This window comes from Falco punctatus (genome assembly GCF_963210335.1).
Source record: "Falco punctatus genome assembly, chromosome: 6".
NCBI classification, from domain to species: domain Eukaryota; kingdom Metazoa; phylum Chordata; class Aves; order Falconiformes; family Falconidae; genus Falco; species Falco punctatus.
In genome coordinates, this window is record NC_137585.1 from 70,521,974 (window position 1) to 70,541,475 (window position 19,502).

General features: G+C 46.2%; 1 protein-coding gene across 1 annotated transcript in view; it reads left to right on the plus strand.

The window, feature by feature from the left end:
- LOC308066324 (uncharacterized protein) overlaps positions 1-19,502 on the plus strand; it is a 117,807-nt gene that overhangs the window by 42,793 nt on the left and 55,512 nt on the right. Inside the window, exons 27-47 of the mRNA XM_080393454.1 lie at positions 911-985; positions 1,267-1,347; positions 1,460-1,486; positions 2,554-2,598; positions 3,332-3,400; positions 3,517-3,612; positions 4,283-4,309; positions 4,476-4,529; positions 5,909-5,980; positions 6,580-6,639; positions 6,838-6,873; positions 10,925-10,960; positions 11,244-11,279; positions 12,173-12,205; positions 13,576-13,647; positions 14,423-14,482; positions 15,435-15,470; positions 16,589-16,669; positions 17,590-17,625; positions 18,553-18,597; positions 18,870-18,941. Coding sequence (XP_080249580.1) covers positions 911-985; positions 1,267-1,347; positions 1,460-1,486; positions 2,554-2,598; positions 3,332-3,400; positions 3,517-3,612; positions 4,283-4,309; positions 4,476-4,529; positions 5,909-5,980; positions 6,580-6,639; positions 6,838-6,873; positions 10,925-10,960; positions 11,244-11,279; positions 12,173-12,205; positions 13,576-13,647; positions 14,423-14,482; positions 15,435-15,470; positions 16,589-16,669; positions 17,590-17,625; positions 18,553-18,597; positions 18,870-18,941 — 1,149 coding nt within the window. The remainder of the gene's footprint in view (positions 1-910; positions 986-1,266; positions 1,348-1,459; positions 1,487-2,553; positions 2,599-3,331; positions 3,401-3,516; positions 3,613-4,282; positions 4,310-4,475; positions 4,530-5,908; positions 5,981-6,579; positions 6,640-6,837; positions 6,874-10,924; positions 10,961-11,243; positions 11,280-12,172; positions 12,206-13,575; positions 13,648-14,422; positions 14,483-15,434; positions 15,471-16,588; positions 16,670-17,589; positions 17,626-18,552; positions 18,598-18,869; positions 18,942-19,502) is intronic.

Consider the following 19,502-nt stretch of genomic DNA (forward strand, 5'->3'; position numbering starts at 1 on the left):
CTCCATGCAGACATGACAGGTGTCCTGTGGCATCTCAGCTCTATGCTCCATGTGAGCCACTGAACAGACCAACAAGTTGCTGCTGCTCCTTACTTCAGAAATAAAATGTCAGGGGGCAAATCTACCCACTCCTCATACCAAGCAGGAAGCCAGAGGACATGAAGAACAGTAGGACAGCCCCAGAGCCCATGTGCTGGTCTAGTGAGTTAACTGATGTGGCTGTAGCCAGCAAAACTGAACAGTGTATGTTAGCTTCACTGGAGAAAATTAGGGTCTCTGTAGTAGCTGGTGGACAGGTAGTCAGTGTGGTGAGCAGTCTGGTCATGATTCAGTTCAAAGGTAGGTGTCCACACTGGCAGCATAGCTCAGATGGTGATGTTTGTGCTGTAGCAGTCTAAAATGGGGTGAGGTGACTGCTGTCTGTGGACAGTTGAATTAGAGTCTTTATTTCGTGCCTCCCAAACTCCTTTCCACAGTTTCTCCGATGGGGGAGAACAATTGTATTGACACTACCCTAAAGCCTTGCAGATATGTAACCAAGAATATTTAGAGTCTGTCTGAGCCAGAAAGCTCCTGAACTATAGATGACATGGGCCAAGACTTTTTGAGGCATCAATATATTCCCTGACTGCATTTTGTCCTCACACAATGCTGTGTTCTCCATCCTGTTTTCCCAATTTCAGTGCAAGCTTGAGACAAAAGAAATAACGGATGACCTCCAAGGGACTTTAAATTGTCTAATGATATGAACAGGTCTCCTGGATGATCGACTTTGCTTCTTCCTTTTGTTGCATAAGCCAAGGAGCATGCTAGTCTGTATTTTGTGGTCACTCTGGTTTGAGTTTATTTGCCATCCTTTGGTGGATAATAATCTCTTGATCATTTCTTCCATTTTCCTTCTCCTTTCAAGAACTTCAGAGGCTCACTGGCTCGCAGAGGCTATGACTCATACAGCTTTCCTACAAAGGGAGAGAAAGGAGAGCGGGTGAGTCCACCAGCATGAATCATCCACTTGATTAATATGCAACTAAATAATTAGGAAGAGACCTAGCAAAGAATCATCTTCAGTTCTTTTATGTTGGTGTTCTGATATATCCCACTCCATGCTGGCTTTGAAAATCGGGCAAAAGAAAGCTAATGTGTGCATGTGCACGGTGGCAGTTGGGGATTCTCTCAAGTGGTACAGAAAGCTAGTGCTGCATGAAGCTGTTTGGATTTGGAGGTCTGGGGCCATAACCTGCGTGCTGTTACTTTCCATGTATTTAGGGTCTACCTGGGAAGGACGGCATTCCTGGGCTGCCAGGCAGACCGGGGCGCACAGGTCCTCCTGGTCCCCCTGGACTCATGGTATGTGTTTGTTTTAACAAACTTTGTCAAAGTGCTGTTTAAGATAAGAGTGAGCATGTCTCTCAAATATCTCTTGTCTCTCTCTCCCCGCCCCCCCCTCCCCATTTTGCAGGGTCTCCCTGGCATCCAAGGTGGCGTTGTAAGTATTTTCAATGCAGCAAAGATAATCAGTACAGTGGGACCCTAAAGCTTTGGTTTTCAAGCCTTTCAAAGGCCAATTGTGCTGAGCAGGACAGGAAGCCCAAGTGACCCATTTTGCCTTTATGAGGGGCTGTTGATGTCACCAAATAGCTCCAAAGAGTCTTCCTTCTGGTCAGAGAACTGGCAAATAATGCGACACAACATGGGCACATTTCTAACCAAGCAACTCTCAGTGAACCAGAGCTGTCCAGAAAAAGACTGTGAACTCTGCCTTCAGCTATATATGTATCAGTCCTACTGCATAATCACCAGCAGCAACGTTTGCTCACAGACTTCCCATACACAACATGCAACATTTCATAACATTGCCTGGAAAACATGCATCTTGCCAGGCCAGCCAAACCTTGTATGCCCTTGTGTTTGCTGTACTAATTGCTCTACACTGTTGATGTCATTGATGGTGGCACAGCTTTGCACGCTAGATCAGAAGTCACAAAATGTACCTCCTCTGCTTTTACCTGGGCTCTATTAGTAGGAAAATGACTGTATTTGACCAGATAAATCCCCCTTGGCCCTGAGAGCTGTATTGAGAAGGTACACATTCCAAGGTGCCCAGGTCATTTGAGATGCCCTAGGATTTCCAAGGCAACCATCAAGGGCTGATAAAATATGGGTCTTGAAGAACACTTGTGAAGTAAGAGCTGGAGGTCAGGGAGGTATCAGAAAGCATCACAAATGGCACAAAACACCAGTGTATGTGTAATTGAACTAAGTCCCTGACCTCTGTTGGCTGCAACATGGTGTAAACAGCCAGCTCTTGTGCAGAAGCAACATTTCAGTGGCACCATCTTGAACTTAACTCCATCTTTTGGGCTTGGTTCAGTTGATTAAAGAGGTCTCTCATGCTATTTGACATGTCCCATCTTCCAGCTGATGCTCCCCTCGATATTGGGACCAAAACCTATTTTCATGACCACTTTAAGAATGAATGAGATTTCAGATTTTATTAGAGACAGGTCTGTGGTCTTGTGGGTGCTTTGCTGCAAGGTTTATTTTTCATTCCAGGGATCTCCTGGCTATCCAGGACCAGTGGGGCCAAAAGGAGACAGAGTGAGTTTCATTCCTGGGTTTCACTGGGAGAAAGCTTTTGTATTGCTCTGATCTTTAATTTCTAAGCATTTGCACAGTGACCTTTGGTGAATATGAACTTCTGAGCTTCACATAACTAGTGCCACACTGCTAGTCTTCAGCCTGGGGAGTGGTCCTTCAGCTTTGCTAGAAGGAATCGAATGTGTTTATGGAGAAATTTCTCAGTCCTTATCACAGGCCCTTGGCACATATCAGTTGGTTATTTGCAGAAGGAGGTAGCACTTAGACGGATCATTCTGCCTTTCTGAGTTTCCACTATGAACAAGCTTGTTTGAATACATTTAAGACACAAAAAGGTAAGGCTTCAAGATCAGTTGTGGGCAGATCCCAGGAACCATTCTATTGTCCTTCCTTCATCCCCCAATGCCCGTTCCTCCCCCTTCCTTGCATCCACCTAAGTCGTCTGTATGGCTAAAGATCAGGGAACAGATCCTGCTGAAAGCCAACCTTTTTTCCCCTGATTAATTTTCTTCCATGACAGTAAGCAAAGCTCATGGATATGGCCATGTGGTTTCTGATACCTGAAAAAGAGTTGCAGCAAGCAGGTGGTTTGGGTTTGCGGTGCAGGGAGGAACTGTTTGCTTTTAAAGTTACTTACACTGATCCTGAAATTGCTCCTAAGTCATGAAACTGCCAGTCTGCACCCAGACCTCCCAGCGCAGCTGAGTGTGTCCCCTGCTCCCTTTGTGCACAGGGCGAACCAGGCTATGTGCTGGGAGGAGTGGAGGTGATTCCTGGCCAAACTGGGCAGCCTGGACCCACTGTGAGTATCATACCCCAGGTATGGTGGACCCTTCAGCCTCTCAAGGGCTGGTACAGAGGTGAAGGGAACTGGGAGAGAGCCCACATCACTCCCTTTCCTGGTTTTCATTGTTGCAGGGACAGAAAGGGCAGCCGGGCGTTCCTGGGGTAGCAGGACCACCAGGTTTACCAGGTTTACCAGGGCCACAGGGGCCACCAGGGATCTCCATCAAGGTAAGCATGGTTATTTGAAGCATGGTTCTGTGATATACCACAGAAAGAGGAGACCCAGCATAGTCCACAGTCTCTGGATGCTCTTCATTCTGGGGCCCTGGGAGCACACATCTTCTCTCCATCATGGGATTCTCCCATTGAGGCATAGAAGGAGGCAGTCTGCAAAATGTTCCCGTCATCAGGGGCCCTGCTCTTCAACGCAGTGGGAACAGGTGATTGAAAAGGTTACAGTCAGCCTTGTCTGACATGGGAGTAGGTTCAGTGGCCTCTAAGACTTTTCCAGCTCCAGGTCCCTAGGAGGGCTGTTCAGCAGCTAGAGTGAAATTCACAGGATCACTTGTGCTGTACACAGGCAAAAGTGGACTGATGGTTCTCACCAAATGTCTCCTTGCACTGTGGGTAGGTCAAAAAGTCTCAGCAGACATCAAGAGACCTAAATCCCCCTCCTCTACCCTAAGGTGGGGGGTTGACACCAGATATTTCGGGCTGAGGTGCCTGGAGCATGCAAGATAGCAGACACCTCTACTAAAGCTCTGTCTTCCCTTGGGGGTGGGAGTTTTGGTCTCTGGGCTTTTCAGCCTGCAGGAGCTTTTTGCTGGGACTAGGTTTAGAGAGGACCCTTTCTCTAATTACCACCCTATGGTAACTCTCCTTGTCCTTTGTGTTTCAGGGTGAACCAGGGGATTCAGGTACCAGGGTAAGTACCTGAGATAGGCTTTCACTTTTGCATGTGATGAGAAGCCTTTTTTTATTTTTATTTCTAAGCTGCCCAATAGCTCTGGTTTCCCTACTTACCAGATGTCCATCAAGACCCATAAAGGTCTGCTGGGACATGCAGTAAGACTTCCCTGTGCTTCATGCAGGGCCCTCGTGGAAGGAATGGCCTCAAGGGTGACAGAGGAGGCATGGGAGAGCCGGTGAGTGGTCCACCAATGGCCAGTTGCTGAGGAAGAGCTTCTGGCCACGGTGGGAATGGGCCATTGGCCTTGAGATGCCTTCTGCCACATGGACTGGGTGTAGAGGGACAATGTCTACTGCCAGTTCTCATCAGCCACCACTTTGGGATGCCTCACTCTGTTGACAAGGGTAGGCAGATTAAACAGGGCCAATTAAGCATTTCTCACTTTGTCAGCTTCATTCTGTTGACCTGTCACTCAGGAATTGCCACAAGGAAAATGCTAAAAGGCCATCAAAGACACGGGATAACAGCCATTCATTTTGCCAAAAGCAAGGGCGTGCCTCTACCTCGTGGCATGGAGCAAAGCTGTGAGAAGTGCGTCCATCATGATGCTTGCCCTGATGATAAACCCTCCAGCATAGTCAGTTATGTTGGCAGGTGATAATAAATGTCACCTCATGAAGACTACTCCAAAGCAACAGTGATTCACCCTTGAGACTCCTCTGTCTCCTTCACCCATGGAGCAGCTGAGTGCAACCCTTCTTCTTCCCACATCCCACTCCCCTGGTCCCAGGAGGACAGAGAACAACTGGGGCAGGTCCAGGGGAGGGCAAGAAGGTGGGACAAAAAGTGCGGGATCAAAAAGTGTGGGACAGTAAACAGGCTGAGCTGGAAGCAGATTCAAAGCAAAGAGCCACTTCTTCATAAAAGTCCCACAAGGGTGTTTGGGGTGTAGGAATTTTGAGTTCAAGGGGAGATAAGAGAAGAAAAAAATGTCCATGGGGGACTACTAGGAATAGAAGAAGCCAAGCTGGGTTTGGGAAGTCCCTGCATTACAAATGGCTCAAACCTGAAAGATTACTGAGAGACTATATGCATGCCCTGTTCTTGCATCCTTCCCAAGGTGCCTGTTACTGTCCTTTATGATACATGGGCTTTTTTTTTTTTTTTTGTTACCTTTGCCATACTGTAAAGTTATATCCCACAGACCAGCCATTTCCATATGTCAGTCTTCGCCATTTCTACACCAGCAAGCATTACTATGGTCACCTTTTCACAGCAACACAGCCATGAAGAGCCACTGCAGAAAACAGCCACTGCCAGATCGACATGGGTACCCAGGCTTTTTCTTCCCATGTAACAAGCAAACACATCTTTACTTTCTCTTCCTGAGTAAAGCCAGTGATTCATATCTTATTTGTGGGTGAAAAGGAAATTTGGGAATACATAGGTATCTCTATAAATCCTCAGTTGCAAAGCAGCTGTTAAGATAGGCCCATCAGGATATATATTCCTCTGCTTGGGTTTCTACAGATTTAAAAATAGAACTTTTCTTTAGTACGATGGGTAACAAACAGTTTGAAAGAAAAAGAATTGATGATGTGTCTTACTTTTCAGGGGAAACCTGGCTTGCCAGGCCCTGTAGGGCTACATGGTGTTCCTGGACTGCCTGGACCAAGGGGAGAAAAGGTCATTACTCTCACATCAGATGCTTGTGGAATCCATCAGTCCAAGGGGGAGCTGAGAACAGCTGAGAGAAAGTAATAGCAGGATAGACATGTGGGGAGATACTTCAGGATCTCCCACCATTCCCCTTCACTCCCTGCTTGTCTGGGTTTGATTTTCTGCATGGTAGAATAGATGCTTCATCTCCATCCAAGTCCATTTTTCCTCACAGTCCTCTTGTTTCTACCCAGCAGAAGGTCTCCTCTGCAGTTCCTGCTGGTGAGAGCAACGTTTCCTCCCAAATACGGCTCGAGCCCTGCACGCTCCCTGTCCCTTGGATAGGGCTGCTTCATTGAACCCCCCACCCTGCTTCCAATGGCCACTGAAAACACCTACAGACCCTTGTTTGTAATTGTCTCGTCCAAGTTGTTGTTTGTACCTTGCCTGAAGGTTACTGATTAGACATATGTCTCAGCCAAATGTTTACACAGCAAATCCCTCCCTTCCTGCTTTGCAGGGTGGCTAAGAGTAGATCTCTGAAGCAGATATCCAGGTGGGACATGTCATGCTCTGCATCTTTGAGGACCAGGTTCCCTGAGTGCAATGCTCTGCTTACCTTACAGGGAATGGCAGGAACCGGCATTCCCGGCACTGCTGGCTTGAAAGGTGAAGAAGGAGAGCAGGTAGGTTGGCAATTTTGTGTTGAGATTTGCAGCTAAAATCTCCTTGGAGGGTTCAGTGTCTCCAGACACTCCTCCAATACCTGCCATCGTGGTTTTCCCTGGAGGGCACATCCTATGGTTACAACTGGAAAGGGTGAGAGAAGGGAAGACACTGGGTTTTAAAGTCTGAGCTTTCACTGTTTCTTCTGTTTTTTTCAGGGGGTGATGGGACCTCCAGGAGCACCAGGACCAAAGGTGGGTACTGAAACGCTGAACCTGAGTCCCTGTGCCTGGTACTCAGATGCCAAGGAAAGCATCTAGCTCTAACCATCACCATAGGCTGTGGAAATGTTGACCTCTTACTCAAAAGCAATGAAAGGGAATAATTTTACACATCAGCAGCCACTGGCCTGTGGAAGTCATTCCTGCAGGGTGCTGCAGAGACCTAGAATGGTAGCAAGTTGTGATAATCTAATAAAATAATAAAAGGCATTTTTCTGGCCAGTGAGACTCTGCAGAACTGTAGAAGTTCACATTAGATGTGTTTTGAGAGGAAGATGTAAGGAACAGATTGTCTCATATGTGCATTTTGGACACCTTCCTCTGAACCTTCCAGACCCAGATTCATTCCTAAGTTCCCAGCAGAGAAAGACCAGCCCTGTGAGAGGTGACACGGCCCATCCTGAAGTTTAACTTTTCTTCTGAAAATGCCCATCTTTCTGTTGGGGGAGAAGGAAACCTTGACTTGACCAGTTCTCTCACCTTGCTTAGGAGCCTGGGGTCAGTGGTGGGGAACAGTTTTGGCCTCTTGGTGCTGCCAGAGGAAAGGAACCAGACAAATGTAGCTCCAGTCCAAATCTGGCAACTCTGCAATGAACCCAGGGAAGATGATGGATGGCAAGGACTGGTCGGGAAGGGACTCATGGCAGACAGGAAGATTTTCTTGCATACTGCTGCATGCCTCCCAGCTCCCACTACTCTTGGAGATGTGGGAGTTCAACTCCAGGTTCTCCATGTGACAAAATACCTGGAAAGCTGCAAGTGCAGGAGGAATCAGCTGATCTTGGCATATACAGGGATGACTGCTGTAGGAGGAAGGAGACTTTCTCCTAAGCCAGGAGAAATGCCTCTCAATTCAGGTTTGAGTGGATGTTTGCCTCTTCCTGAAGTACCTGGCTTGAGCTCATGTTGAAGTTTGACACCAGAGAAAGGCTCAGGAAGTCTGAATTTTCCCTGGTATGGGGAGTGCCAGGTGTGGGTTTAGGTGGTAAGGAAACTCAGCATGGTCCCAAGTTGTTACAGCTCTTGGAGGAGCAACCACTTAGGATTGGGTTGTATGGCCCTCTGCATACCCTCTTCTGCAGGTAACTCAGGATATACTCTTTGAGTTAACTGCTGATGGCCAAATGGATCTGCGTCACTGATTTATTTCATGTCTGTTAAAGCTCAAAAAATGTCCATGTTGAGCCCAAAATAAATTATTTTCATACTTCAAATAGATAGAAAATGAAGGAAAAATTAGTATCAAAGGAAACATTTCATTCAGCATGAAACAAAGTAGTTTGCTTCCCTTTACAGTGGTGCTTTTTAATTTCATAAAATAAAAAAGGATCTTAAATCTGTAAAGTCTTTGAAAACGTAACAGCAGGTTTGCTGCTTATGTCTTGCTCTTCACGAGAGTAAAGACCTCCTTGACTTGCCCAGTCTTCATACACACGAATATGGGTCTGTGGGTGGGTGTTTCACGGACTGCTGATGCAAAGCAATGGGGAGAAAGAGCAAAATCTGGCGGGGTGCTTACTGGTGAGGTGACTGTTGATGTTTATGAGTTCTTTCTGAGTTGACAGCAGAAGGTGCAGGAGGCAATCACAGCTGCTCATTTTCATTTAGAGTGAACCAGGACCACCTAGGGAAGAAGAATTGATTGGGCCAAGGGTGTGCCTCCAAATTAATCAAATCCCAACAAAGTTTTAAAAATTAAGATTAAAAAAAAAAGTAAATATAGAACCCATAGTAACTGGGCCCCCGACCAACATCTCACTTTGCTATCTTGGTTATGCTCAGCCTCTGAGCTAAGCCTGGACCTACCCTGCAACCCCTGACCTGCACATTATCTATGCTGTTAAACCTCAATTTTTTCCAGAAGACTGTCTCATCTTCAGTTCTCAAGCTCCTTGGGAGGAAAGAGTCTGATCAAGCTCAGGATAGTCCATCTATATATATAGTAATGTATATATATTGTATTATAGAATCATAGAATGATAGGATGGTTTGGGTTGGAAGGGACCTTAAAGACCATCTAGTTCCAGCCCCCTGCCAGGGGCAGGGACACCTTCCACTAGACCAGGTTGCTCCAAGCCCCGTCCAGCCTGGCCTTGAGCACCCCCAGGGATGGGGCAGCCACAGCTTCTCTGGGCAGCCTGTGCCAGTGTCTCACCACCCTCATAGTGAAGAATTTCTTCCTAATATCTAATCTAGCTCTGTCCTTTTTTACTTTAAAACCATTCCCCCTTGTCCTGTCACTACAAGCCCTACTAAAAAGTCTGTCCCCATCTCTCTTATAAGCCCCCTTTAGGTACTGGAAGGCCGCCCTAAGGTCTCCCCGGAGCCTTCTCTCCTCCAGGCTGAACAGCCCCAGCTCTCTCAGCCTGTCTGCCTAGGAGAGGTGCTCCAGCCCCCTGATCATCTTCGTGGCCTCCTCTGGACTTGCTCCAACAGGTCCGTGTCTTTCTTATGCTGGGGGCCCCAGAGCAGACACAGCACTGCAGGTGGGGTCTCACCAGAGCAGAGCAGAGGGGGAGAATCCCCTCCCTGGACCTGCTGGCCACGCCGCGTTTGGTGCAGCCCTGGGTTTGGTTGGCTTGCTGGGCTGTGAGTGCACATTGCCAGGTTACATTGAGCTTCTCATAGGTAGTTCATATATATATATATAAATATTTATATATGTTATATAGCAGATTATTGTGGTAGAACTATATAGTAACTATATTTAATTTTATAAAAAATATGCAATTTAATATTAGGCATTATAAATAAAGTATGTATAGTAATATGTTTGATTATACAAGATAGCAATATATTATATGTACTATACTGGTAATTAATATGCAATATACAATATCTATCAATGCATGGACTACATATATAACACGCTATGTGCCATATATGAAATACATGTTAAAAAATGTATTTTTTTTTTTACTTGCTTTCCTCCCTGCTTTCACAATCTCCAGTGGAGGAAACTTGCTTAGCAGGCTCTTCTGCAGTGTGCAAACCTCCAGGCTCGTCCTGCCCTGCCAGTGGATCCTTGTCTTAACTAAAGCATCTTCTGTTTTCCAGGGTGACAAAGGGCAAGGTGGTGATAAAGGGGAAAAGGTGAGACTGGCCAGCACTGAAGTGCAAAGTAGGAGGGGAAGAAGCACTGGCTCTGTTTTGGGGCTCAGGACAGAGCAGTTGAGGTATCTGGCTGGAGATCCAGAGGGAGGGAATTTGAGGTCCCCCCCAAAGGCTTCTTCCAGTCTGGCCAGATGTAACTGGGCCACGTAGCTGCATGCCACGTAACTTCAAGGTTCAGGAGCTTGCTGATGTTGAAGGTGCTGTCATGCATGGACTAGACTTTGCACAAATGGTAAATCTCTGGGACAGTCTGCAGCTAGCAAACACTGACAAACAAACTTTGAATACTCTTTGCTGGTCCATACTGAGTATTCACAGGTTGCTTTTATTGAGCTATCTTTCAGGTTTTGACAGCTCCCCCAGCTGCACTTGTTCTGCACATGTGTTTGATTATAAACTCAAAGATCAAAGAGACAGCAGCATTTTTGCTAAGAAAAGCTAGTGAAAAATGGAAATACGCTGTCAGTCTTCCTCGAGCCAGTGCACCTTGCAGGAGCAGCCCTGCAAGCACAGCGAGTGTGTGTACTTGCAGCTTCCAGCTCTGAGCAGAGACCTGGGGCTGGGGGTTAGGCAAAGCACTGACCTTGTCTGGTGGCTCCCATTCGTCTCATAGCCGTCTCCATACCTTCTCTTGCTTGCAAAGGACCATCTTCAATAGCTTTTCCTGGGATGAGAGCTTGCTGCTCTGCACTTCATCTCTGGTAGATGGCAACCAGGCATGTTCAAGATAAGCATGGGGATTTCCCTCTCTCACCCCATAACTGTTTGGCAGAGCTGTCTTGTAGTTAGTGAAAAATTGGGCTGAAAAGCTTTCTCCCTCCATCTGGCTGGGAGCTTCTCACTACAGCAGGGATTGAAAGTGCTGAATCTTTTTTCATTTTGGTGGAAATCCTCTTTTGATGTCTTGCAGGGACTCCCAGGACCTCCAGGGCAGAAGGGAGACCAAGTAAGTCGAACAGTAAGAGAGCAACATGTTTGACTAGCTCAGGTGAGAGTATCCCGACTTTCCCCAACTTGTTCTATGTGTGCAGCTCTTGCAAGTACAGTTGAGTGTGTTTATGGGGAGGCTTACGCAGAGGTGAAGCCAGCAGGGATGTACTTGAATGCTGTTTTGCTGTTGTGCTTCTGAGATGGGTTTTGAGCTGTTTTAAGGAATGAATAGGGGGAAAAAATGAGCAGAAATTTTTCATTGCCCCAAATTGTTCATTTTACATCCTTTTGCCTTGCAGGGGAAGCCAGGATTCCCAGGTGCTCCAGCTATGGGGGTAACTATGAGTGGATTACAGACCTTCTTGTCCTATAGCTATGCAGCATCACCACCAGTGGTGCCAGTAGACTGAGGACCAAGAGAGATGTGTCCCACTGAACTGCAGGAAAAACTAATGGACCTTTTCCCTGACCCTCCAGCCAACTATGTCTTCTGCTCCCTTGCTCCACTTCTTGTATTCCCAGCCCTGCAAGATAGTTGCCCACTGTCTCCTCAAAGGAGCTTCACTGCTGTGCAGGAAACATGAGAATAAAGCCTCCCCACCACTGAAGCCTTGTGCTCCAGGCCTGTCCCCGTGCTCAAGCTCCTCATTCGTGATGGGGCTGCTCTGGTCCCTGCTGAAGCAGCATGTCCCTCTGCTGCTTCACATCTCTAAATGCTAGGGCAGCTCTAAGGAGAAAACTTGGTGGCAGCCACCACTGCATGTCCCATGGCATTGCTGCACATGGTGTGGGAGCAGCTGGAGATTGCATTAAGGACTAAGGCCCACCACCAGGACAGACTGATGTGTTATGGAGGATGCTTGAATGAGCAGAGACATTGCTGTCTGAAGGTCAGTCCTTGGTGTGTGTTAGCAAAGGCTACAGCAGCTCTCTGCTAATAGTACCTTGCATGTGTGATCGTTCAGTTCCATACCTAGAGCCAAAACCTACAGAAGCTGATGGGATTCCTCACAAGCTTCACTGGGTTTGGGATTTGGCTTGTGGTTCTTTCTGGCTTGTAGCCCATTCTGATTTGTAGCCCTTTCTAACCACCAGTGCAGGTCCTATCCCATAACAAGGCTGAGATTCTTTTGTTTTGGAAAAGGTGATTTGAATAGACCCTCCTTTGAAAGGGAGATACTTTTTTCCCAAATAAGAGAACATTGCTGTGATTTCTTTTTATCCTCAGATTTTGGGACCTCCAGGCAAGAAAGGTGTCAGGGTAAGTCCATTAATTAGCACTGCTTGAAACTTAGATGAGATCTTCAGCTGAAAAAGTGAAGGCCGTACCATGTTTCACCATCTGAACCATATCTCCCTTGTGACTGAGTGGAGAGGAGATGTTGAAAAAGTAGCAGTAGTCTTGCCCTGCTGGTATTTCTTTTGCTTTTATTAACATTTTGTACCTGGCATTCTCTTTCTAGCCCTAGTCTGGGGGGGGATTTGGGATTTCCATGTGCTAGTTTTAGAAGGGAGAGATTGCTGAAGTGCAGATCCAGCCCACGCACAGAAGATACTATCCAGCCAAGGGAGGCATTGACATAAAATCAAAGCACAGCTGAGGCTGGAAGGGACTTCTGGAAGTCTCTAGTCCCACCTCCTGCTCAAAACAGAGCCAACTTCAAAGCTGAGTCACATTGCTCAGGGTCTTGTGTGCTGAGCATCTCCATGGATGGAGATCTCCCCACATCATTTAGGCCTCTGACTCAGTGTTTGGCCTCCCCATGACGGAAGAAAACTGAATTTCTCATACCAAGGAGACCACTGAGACAGAGCTGTTCCCTGACTATATTGTCCGTATTGTACATCTACTTTATAGCACAGTGGCTACAGTTCACTCTTTCAGTGGCCTCATGGTGAAATGTGGCCTGGAATATCTATTATTATTATTATTATTATTATTATTATTATTATTGTTATTGTTATTATTGATAGCTCACTGCCAACCTGCAAAGAAATAAAAGATCTCCCTCATCTATGTAAGAAGTATTTACTGCAGGACTAACTCCTCTTGGCTTTTTGACAGCTGACATTTGTGAAATACCCTGCAGTGCTTCATACCTCCTGCACCCTACAGAGACAACAGGTTTTGTCCTTTTCACTGGGCTTGGATGTTGGAGCCACCTCCCTTTATTGGCCTTATTGTGCAGACTGCTTGACACTGTTTAGCAAAAATGTCTCTCTTCTTTTAGGCTGGCTGCATTTAGGTAGTGGGCCGGGACTCTTGCAGTGTCCCCATGTTGGAATTGGCTTGGAATATCTCAATCTTTTTGTCTTGATAGCTCATTGCCAATCTGCAGGGAAATAAAAAAATCTTAATTTTATCCTGCTCATACACTATAAATGGTGTTCTACAATACAGCAGTTGCATGGCTGGAGAGGGTGTAACTACTGTGATGAGTTTTGTATGACAGAAGATGAGATACTGCAAAGTTTCATTATAAACCCAAAGGTGGATGGTTGGGTGGTTTTGGCAAGGGAATGGTTTTCGGAGTGTATTAGAAGTGCAAAATGCAGTTCTAGGGAACCACATGAACAGGGCTTGGCTTCCTGCATGATATTATAAGCTTTGGGTATGTCTTTTTTTCAAAGGGAGACACTGGACCAACAGGGGCCCTGGGACCACAAGGAGACAAAGGAATACAAGGAGACAAAGGAGAGAAGGTAATGCACTTGCTTTTCTCAGCGCATCTTTTATTTTGGGTTTATTTTGTTTGTGTCCACAAGGGAAACTCTGAGGCAGATGGAATTCCTTCCCACGTCATGCTAACAAGGACCACCCATATGCTGAAAGCCAAGGGGAGACTTGTCACATGTAGAAGTCAAAAGCTCTTTGAAAGGAAGTCAGTGAGAGAGGCAGTTACTAATGCTCAGCTCACCCAGCTGCCAAGGACGTTCTCCGTCCTTTTCTGCTAGCTTCAAATGTGGAAATTTATGTCCTGAGCTTGAAAGCTGTTCTGGCAAGACATTATATCTCCCTCTGCATCTTGCTTAGCACCAAACACAGCACTGGCAACTAACTCCCACCAGTTACAGCAAGGGTGGGAGGTAGGCTGATCCTTGAGGTGGCTGCGAAATGGTGGTGGGGTGGAGACTGCTAACAGCAAGCATGGCATAAGATGTGTTCCCAAGAGTGAGATAATCAGCGGAGCAGGGTTATGCCACCACAGCTTGTGCATTGTGATGGAAGCATTGCAGACAAGATCTGCAAGATCAGGATGGGGAAACCAAGGCATGTGCTGGGTTCCCCAGACTGCACTCTACTGAAAGTTGACTCTCCACAACAGCATCTCTGTGGTGGCCATAAGGACAAACTGAGAGGTAGTACCAGCACAGAGTTTGTCCTAGCTGTCTCTCTGTTGTACGTAGAGTTGCAGAGAGGAAAGCTCCTGCTCCCCAAGCGTTACACTGAGATGCACATCATCATTGATTTTTGCAGGGATGTCCAGGTTTCGGCATTCCTGGTCAACCTGGGCTAAAGGGAGACCCAGGCGATAGGGTGAGTAGGGCCGTACACTGTACGTGGAAAGGGGAGGGCTAAGGAGGCAAATCAGGAGGTTCAGAGACAAAATCTCTCTATCACCTCCATGCATGTGAATTTACTGGCCTTCACCCTTGGGGAAATTAATACGGGGTGGTGACAAGGACTTGGGCTGTCACCCTGTGGTTGGCGATCCCATGGTGGTCTTGTGTGATGGGGTAATTAGCACTGTCTTCCACAGTCAGGTGCCAAGGCGGGGCTCCTCTGAAGTGCAGGCAGAGGATCACTCATGAGTCTGGAAGAAAGCACAGAGTCAAGGGTCAACTGGTAATTCTGTAAACAGCAAAGCCGAGGAAGCTTCATTTCCAATGGCTTTGTGTCCTGAAAGTGAACTTGACCTTTATCTTCCTGACTTTTGTGTCTAAGAAGGTTCAAGTGTCTGGTGGCTCCTACGTGAGTTCACTGGTGTCTAGTAGAGGCTGGCTTAATGCCTTGGTTTTCCCTTCTACAGGGACATTAACAGTCCATTTCATTAATGTAATTTCACTTTAATAGTCACATCATTAATGGTTGAACTTGATGATCTAATGGTTGGACTTGATGATCTTAAACCTCTTTTCCAACCTACATGATTCTGTGATTTTAAACCAGCAAAAACCTGCAAAACCTAAAACCTCAGGTCCCCACCCTGCCATCAAAGCTAGTAATCAAAGCATTAATGGTTTCAAAGTGGAGAAGACAGATGCATCTAGATGGTGTGTGCTTACAGAAGGGCCTCTTGGGACATCATCTGTTTTCCCTTTCTCTGCATTTTACTACGCTGTTTCAGCTGGTAATTCCTGCAATCAAAGAACAGCTTTGCAGCACTGAGTCTGATGTTTACACCCTTTAGATACAACAGAGGACCCTCACCTGAAATTATTCTACTGTATCATTCTTGCCATATGACTAATGTTCTGTATTTCTGCAGGGAAATGTAGGTTTGTCTGGCAAACCAGGTCAGAAGGTGAGTCTGTGCAGGGATTGCCACATGTAAAGCATTGTCTCATGACTGATATCTATGTCAGCCAAAGCAACTTGAGTCAGTGGGGTTTTTATCTTTGCCATAGGGCTGTGTCGAAATGCAGAGAGCATTCTAAAGCTGAAAGGTCTGAACAAATCAGGCTTTGCTGAAGTCTTCATATGACATGCAGAGCCCTACAGAAAAACAAAAGATGCTCTTGCATATTCAGTGAGGCCTTAAAAAAATCCTGCAAATCCTGGCTTGTAGGATTCCTCCTAGCAATGGTTCAAAACTGGTCAAGAGAGGTCAAGAAACATCCCAAATGTCATGTTTGTTCAGTGCATATGTTTCGCTGTGTATGTTTCTCAAACAGTGTTGCTCCACAGGCTTGGCTGAAGGACCATATGAATGTGAGAAATATTACAGCCTGATACATAGCCCAGTGAAGAGAATATTTAGGTTGGATGAGCTTGATGGGCATGGAGAAATTTGATATCAAAAAAGATAAATGAGATGCATCCATGACGGGATGTGTTAACAAGATGTGTTAATGCAGTTGCAAAGCGAAGAAAACAGCAAGAGGTATTTAGGGTTGGGAGAAGGCATGGTGAGGTGGTTGAGTGATGAGGAAAGTCTCTGTTGTACAAACATCAATTAAAGCCAATGCATAAATACCCATCCACGAGAGTTCAACTGACTTTACATGGGAATAGAAGTTAAAACATGGAGGGGCAACTGACCGTGTGCCTACACCGCACTCTCAAGACCAGACCTAACTCCTGGGTCTGTTCTAATAGGTCACTTCATTTGAGCTGCAAAGCTTCCTGGAGGTGGAGATCCTCAGAAGAGTCTGTCCTGCAGTGTCTGCCAAGGCTGATTGCGGAGTCTGAATGGACTACATTAGAGACAGATGCTTCCCAGTCCAGCCCACTAAGCAAATACTATAAGCACAACCCTTCCTGGCACAGGGTAGATGCTCTGAGCCCAAGCTTCAGCCAGGAATGTGGAAGCAATTGCATGGCCACTGGGCCTGGCATGCTGTCTGAACCTGCTCCACAATGTCTAATGTGAGAACTGTGAAATGCAGAAGAGGAATGTAACAACAGTCTTGTTTTCTTTAGGGGGATATAGGTCTTAAGGGAGAGAAAGGTGAACCAGGATTACCTGGGAAACCAGGCGAGACCGGACTAAGAGGTAAAGATGTAAGTAGAAGCTAACAATCCAGCCGTATGGTCACGCCGAACCCCTTGGTACACCACTCAGTACCAAGCTAACAACCCCAGGTTATGCCATTGCAATAGCAAGTAGGAACCAGTGACAGGATGGGACCACTCAGAAACATTCATTTTATACAGGCCTGGTTGGGGAAGAGACAGGTTTCAGCACAAGCAGCCAATGAACTACCTCTAATTAGGCATGATGGTTTGCTCATCAAGGGATCTAACTTCTCATTTGCTCTGTCTGCTCTTTGATTGCAAGTGAGGAGGTAGATCCCTTGCAGATTGTCATTAGGGTCTGCTTTAGGCTATGTTTCGGGTCTGAGTCTCTTTACCCTCGGTCTGGGAGGAACAAGTGCATGGCACCATGGTATTTGTGCTGCACTGCCTGCATGGAACATTTCTTGTTATTCAACATCATGTTTTTTCATCACTGAGTCATGTCTGTCTGACGTGCAGAGAACTAGCACAGTGCGCAGCCACAACAGCCTGGACGGGCTTGCTTTTGGCTTTAGGACACCATAGTTCCCTCTTACGATCAAACAAGGTGGTTCCTCACAAAAGCATCATAAAAGGCTTCTTCAAACAAGGTGGCCCCTCACAAAAGCATCATAAATGGCTTCTGGAAAGCCTTACCTAACCGCAGTCAATAAAGGTATTTCTTCAGTTCAAAGGGCTGAGTTGATCCCTGAACATCAGATGGAATAGGAACACCAAGGGAAGTCTTGAAAAGAAAAAAAAAGCAGCAGCTGTGTTTACAATCCTGAGGTACTGCTGCCAGACACCCCTGACTTCAGAGCCACTGGTGATTTCAGAGTAAGAGCTGTTAACCTGAGGAGGAAGTTAGGGTAATAAACTTGGTCACAGATGGAAATGTAACCTTGCACTTCTGCATTGTGTTGTAGGGAGAACCAGGGAAGAAAGGCACCTCTGGGACCAAGGTAATCAAGGGGGAGCCCACACCTTCCAGTTACATGGGTACCAAACACAGCAAGCTAACTCACCGCTGGAGCTCCTGGTATGACAGTGTAGGAGAAGGGCTGCACTGAGTTAGAGTGAAGGTCTATCCAGCCCAGCATCTCACCTCCAAGACTGACCAACTTCCCTGGAGGTCCTGGGAACAATGCAAAAGCAGGATGTCCTGTGTGAGAGGTGGTATCTCATGAGTCTTGGTAGACTTTGCTTCATGAATTTAGTCACCCCACATAAATCTTTAAAGACCCTCAACACCCCTGGGCAAAGCATTGCACAGGTTAGTTAAACAGCAGCTAGAAAATTACACCCTTTGATTTGTTTTGAAGCTGACCTCTACTCATTTTATTTCCTTTTTACTTGTCCTTATTGTAGATGAGACTATGAAGAATTTCCTTCATCTGGCCCTTGGCTTTTCTTTATTTCAGCTGTTGTTTCACCTCCCAAATCTGAAGGCTTGAAAAGAAAGGCCAAAAAAGAACTAAACTGTATTTTCCTTGAGAAATATTTCTTCATGCTCTACAGCAGATGCAGGAAACAGTACGCCATGAATAACAGTGAACTTTGGTGGAAATAACCTCATTCTACCCCTATTTATGAATACTATCACCCTACATCTCCTATCCCACTTACTTTATTTATGGAACTGCTGTAAAACACCACCTCTAATTTAAGACATCTCATATGGCCATAAGCCTGCTTTGCCTTGGCTTTCCAAGCATTAAGCAATGCCAAAGCGGAGATCTAACTCACATTAGAGCCACTGCAATGGTAGGTGAGCTTGGTTCTCTCCCTTTAAAGTGGTTCCTCCAGGTGTAAGTGCAGTAAAATCAGTATCACCAAAAGTTCAGCCTGAGGGAAGCAAACTTTCAAAAGCTACTCCTCCTCTCTTTTAGGGAGAAACTGGTGTCCCTGGAGAACCGGGAGAGAGAGGAATCAGGGTAATAATTACTATTATTACAATTTTCTGCCTGGGTGAGTAGTGGGGCATCAGGGGAGGTTGCTCTGCTGCTGCCCTGGCACCCCTGGTCTGGGCAGGAGGAGAGGACTTCCTTCTCCATCCCAACCAGAGTACCCCCTTAGAAATATCCATGTGCAAATATTTCTTGCGTGAAAAATCACAGAATGGCCAACATTTTTCTTGTTTGCTTTACCTTATTGACCTGCTGGACATGCTCTATTTCTGATTGCTTCTCTGAATCCTTTCTCGCAGGGTCCACCCGGACTCCCAGGACGCCCTGGAGAACAGGGGATAAAAGGCGATACAGGGCAGCCTGGAAAGGATGTAAGGCAGTCCCTAAAGGAGCAGTTGAGAGAGGGTGGACTTGGATAGTGCAATACCAATCAAAGAAAGAACTGTATTATTTTTCTGCCTTACAGTCTGCAAGGCATAGAAATCTGCCTCCCTTTCTCATGGGGAGAGGGATCTCCTCTTCAAAGGGAAGATTAGGGCTGTTTCTCCCTTCTTGTTTGATTAACTAGAGCACAAGTTAAATAGCAGGACTGTGCACTGGGGGTTTCTGAGTGTGTAAAAATGTCCCCAGCCCCACACTGCTGGAAAAAAAATGCTTCGCTGTCTCAGTCTGGTGAGGAAGAAAGGGAAATGATACACTTAGGTTCTGTCTGTCTGATCCCCCTCTAATAGCTTTGGAAAACATGGGCTAAGACCAGCTACATTGTCAGAGGTCTCAAAGACAGGGTGTTTCTACAAACTTTGTGAAACCAAACAGCTGGCTAGGGGAAAGTCCCTAATAAGCCCACCCGCTGAGGAAGAGGCTAATAATATTATTAAATATTAGATAACTCCTCCACTGGAGAGATGTTGAAATCCATATTTCATTAGCTC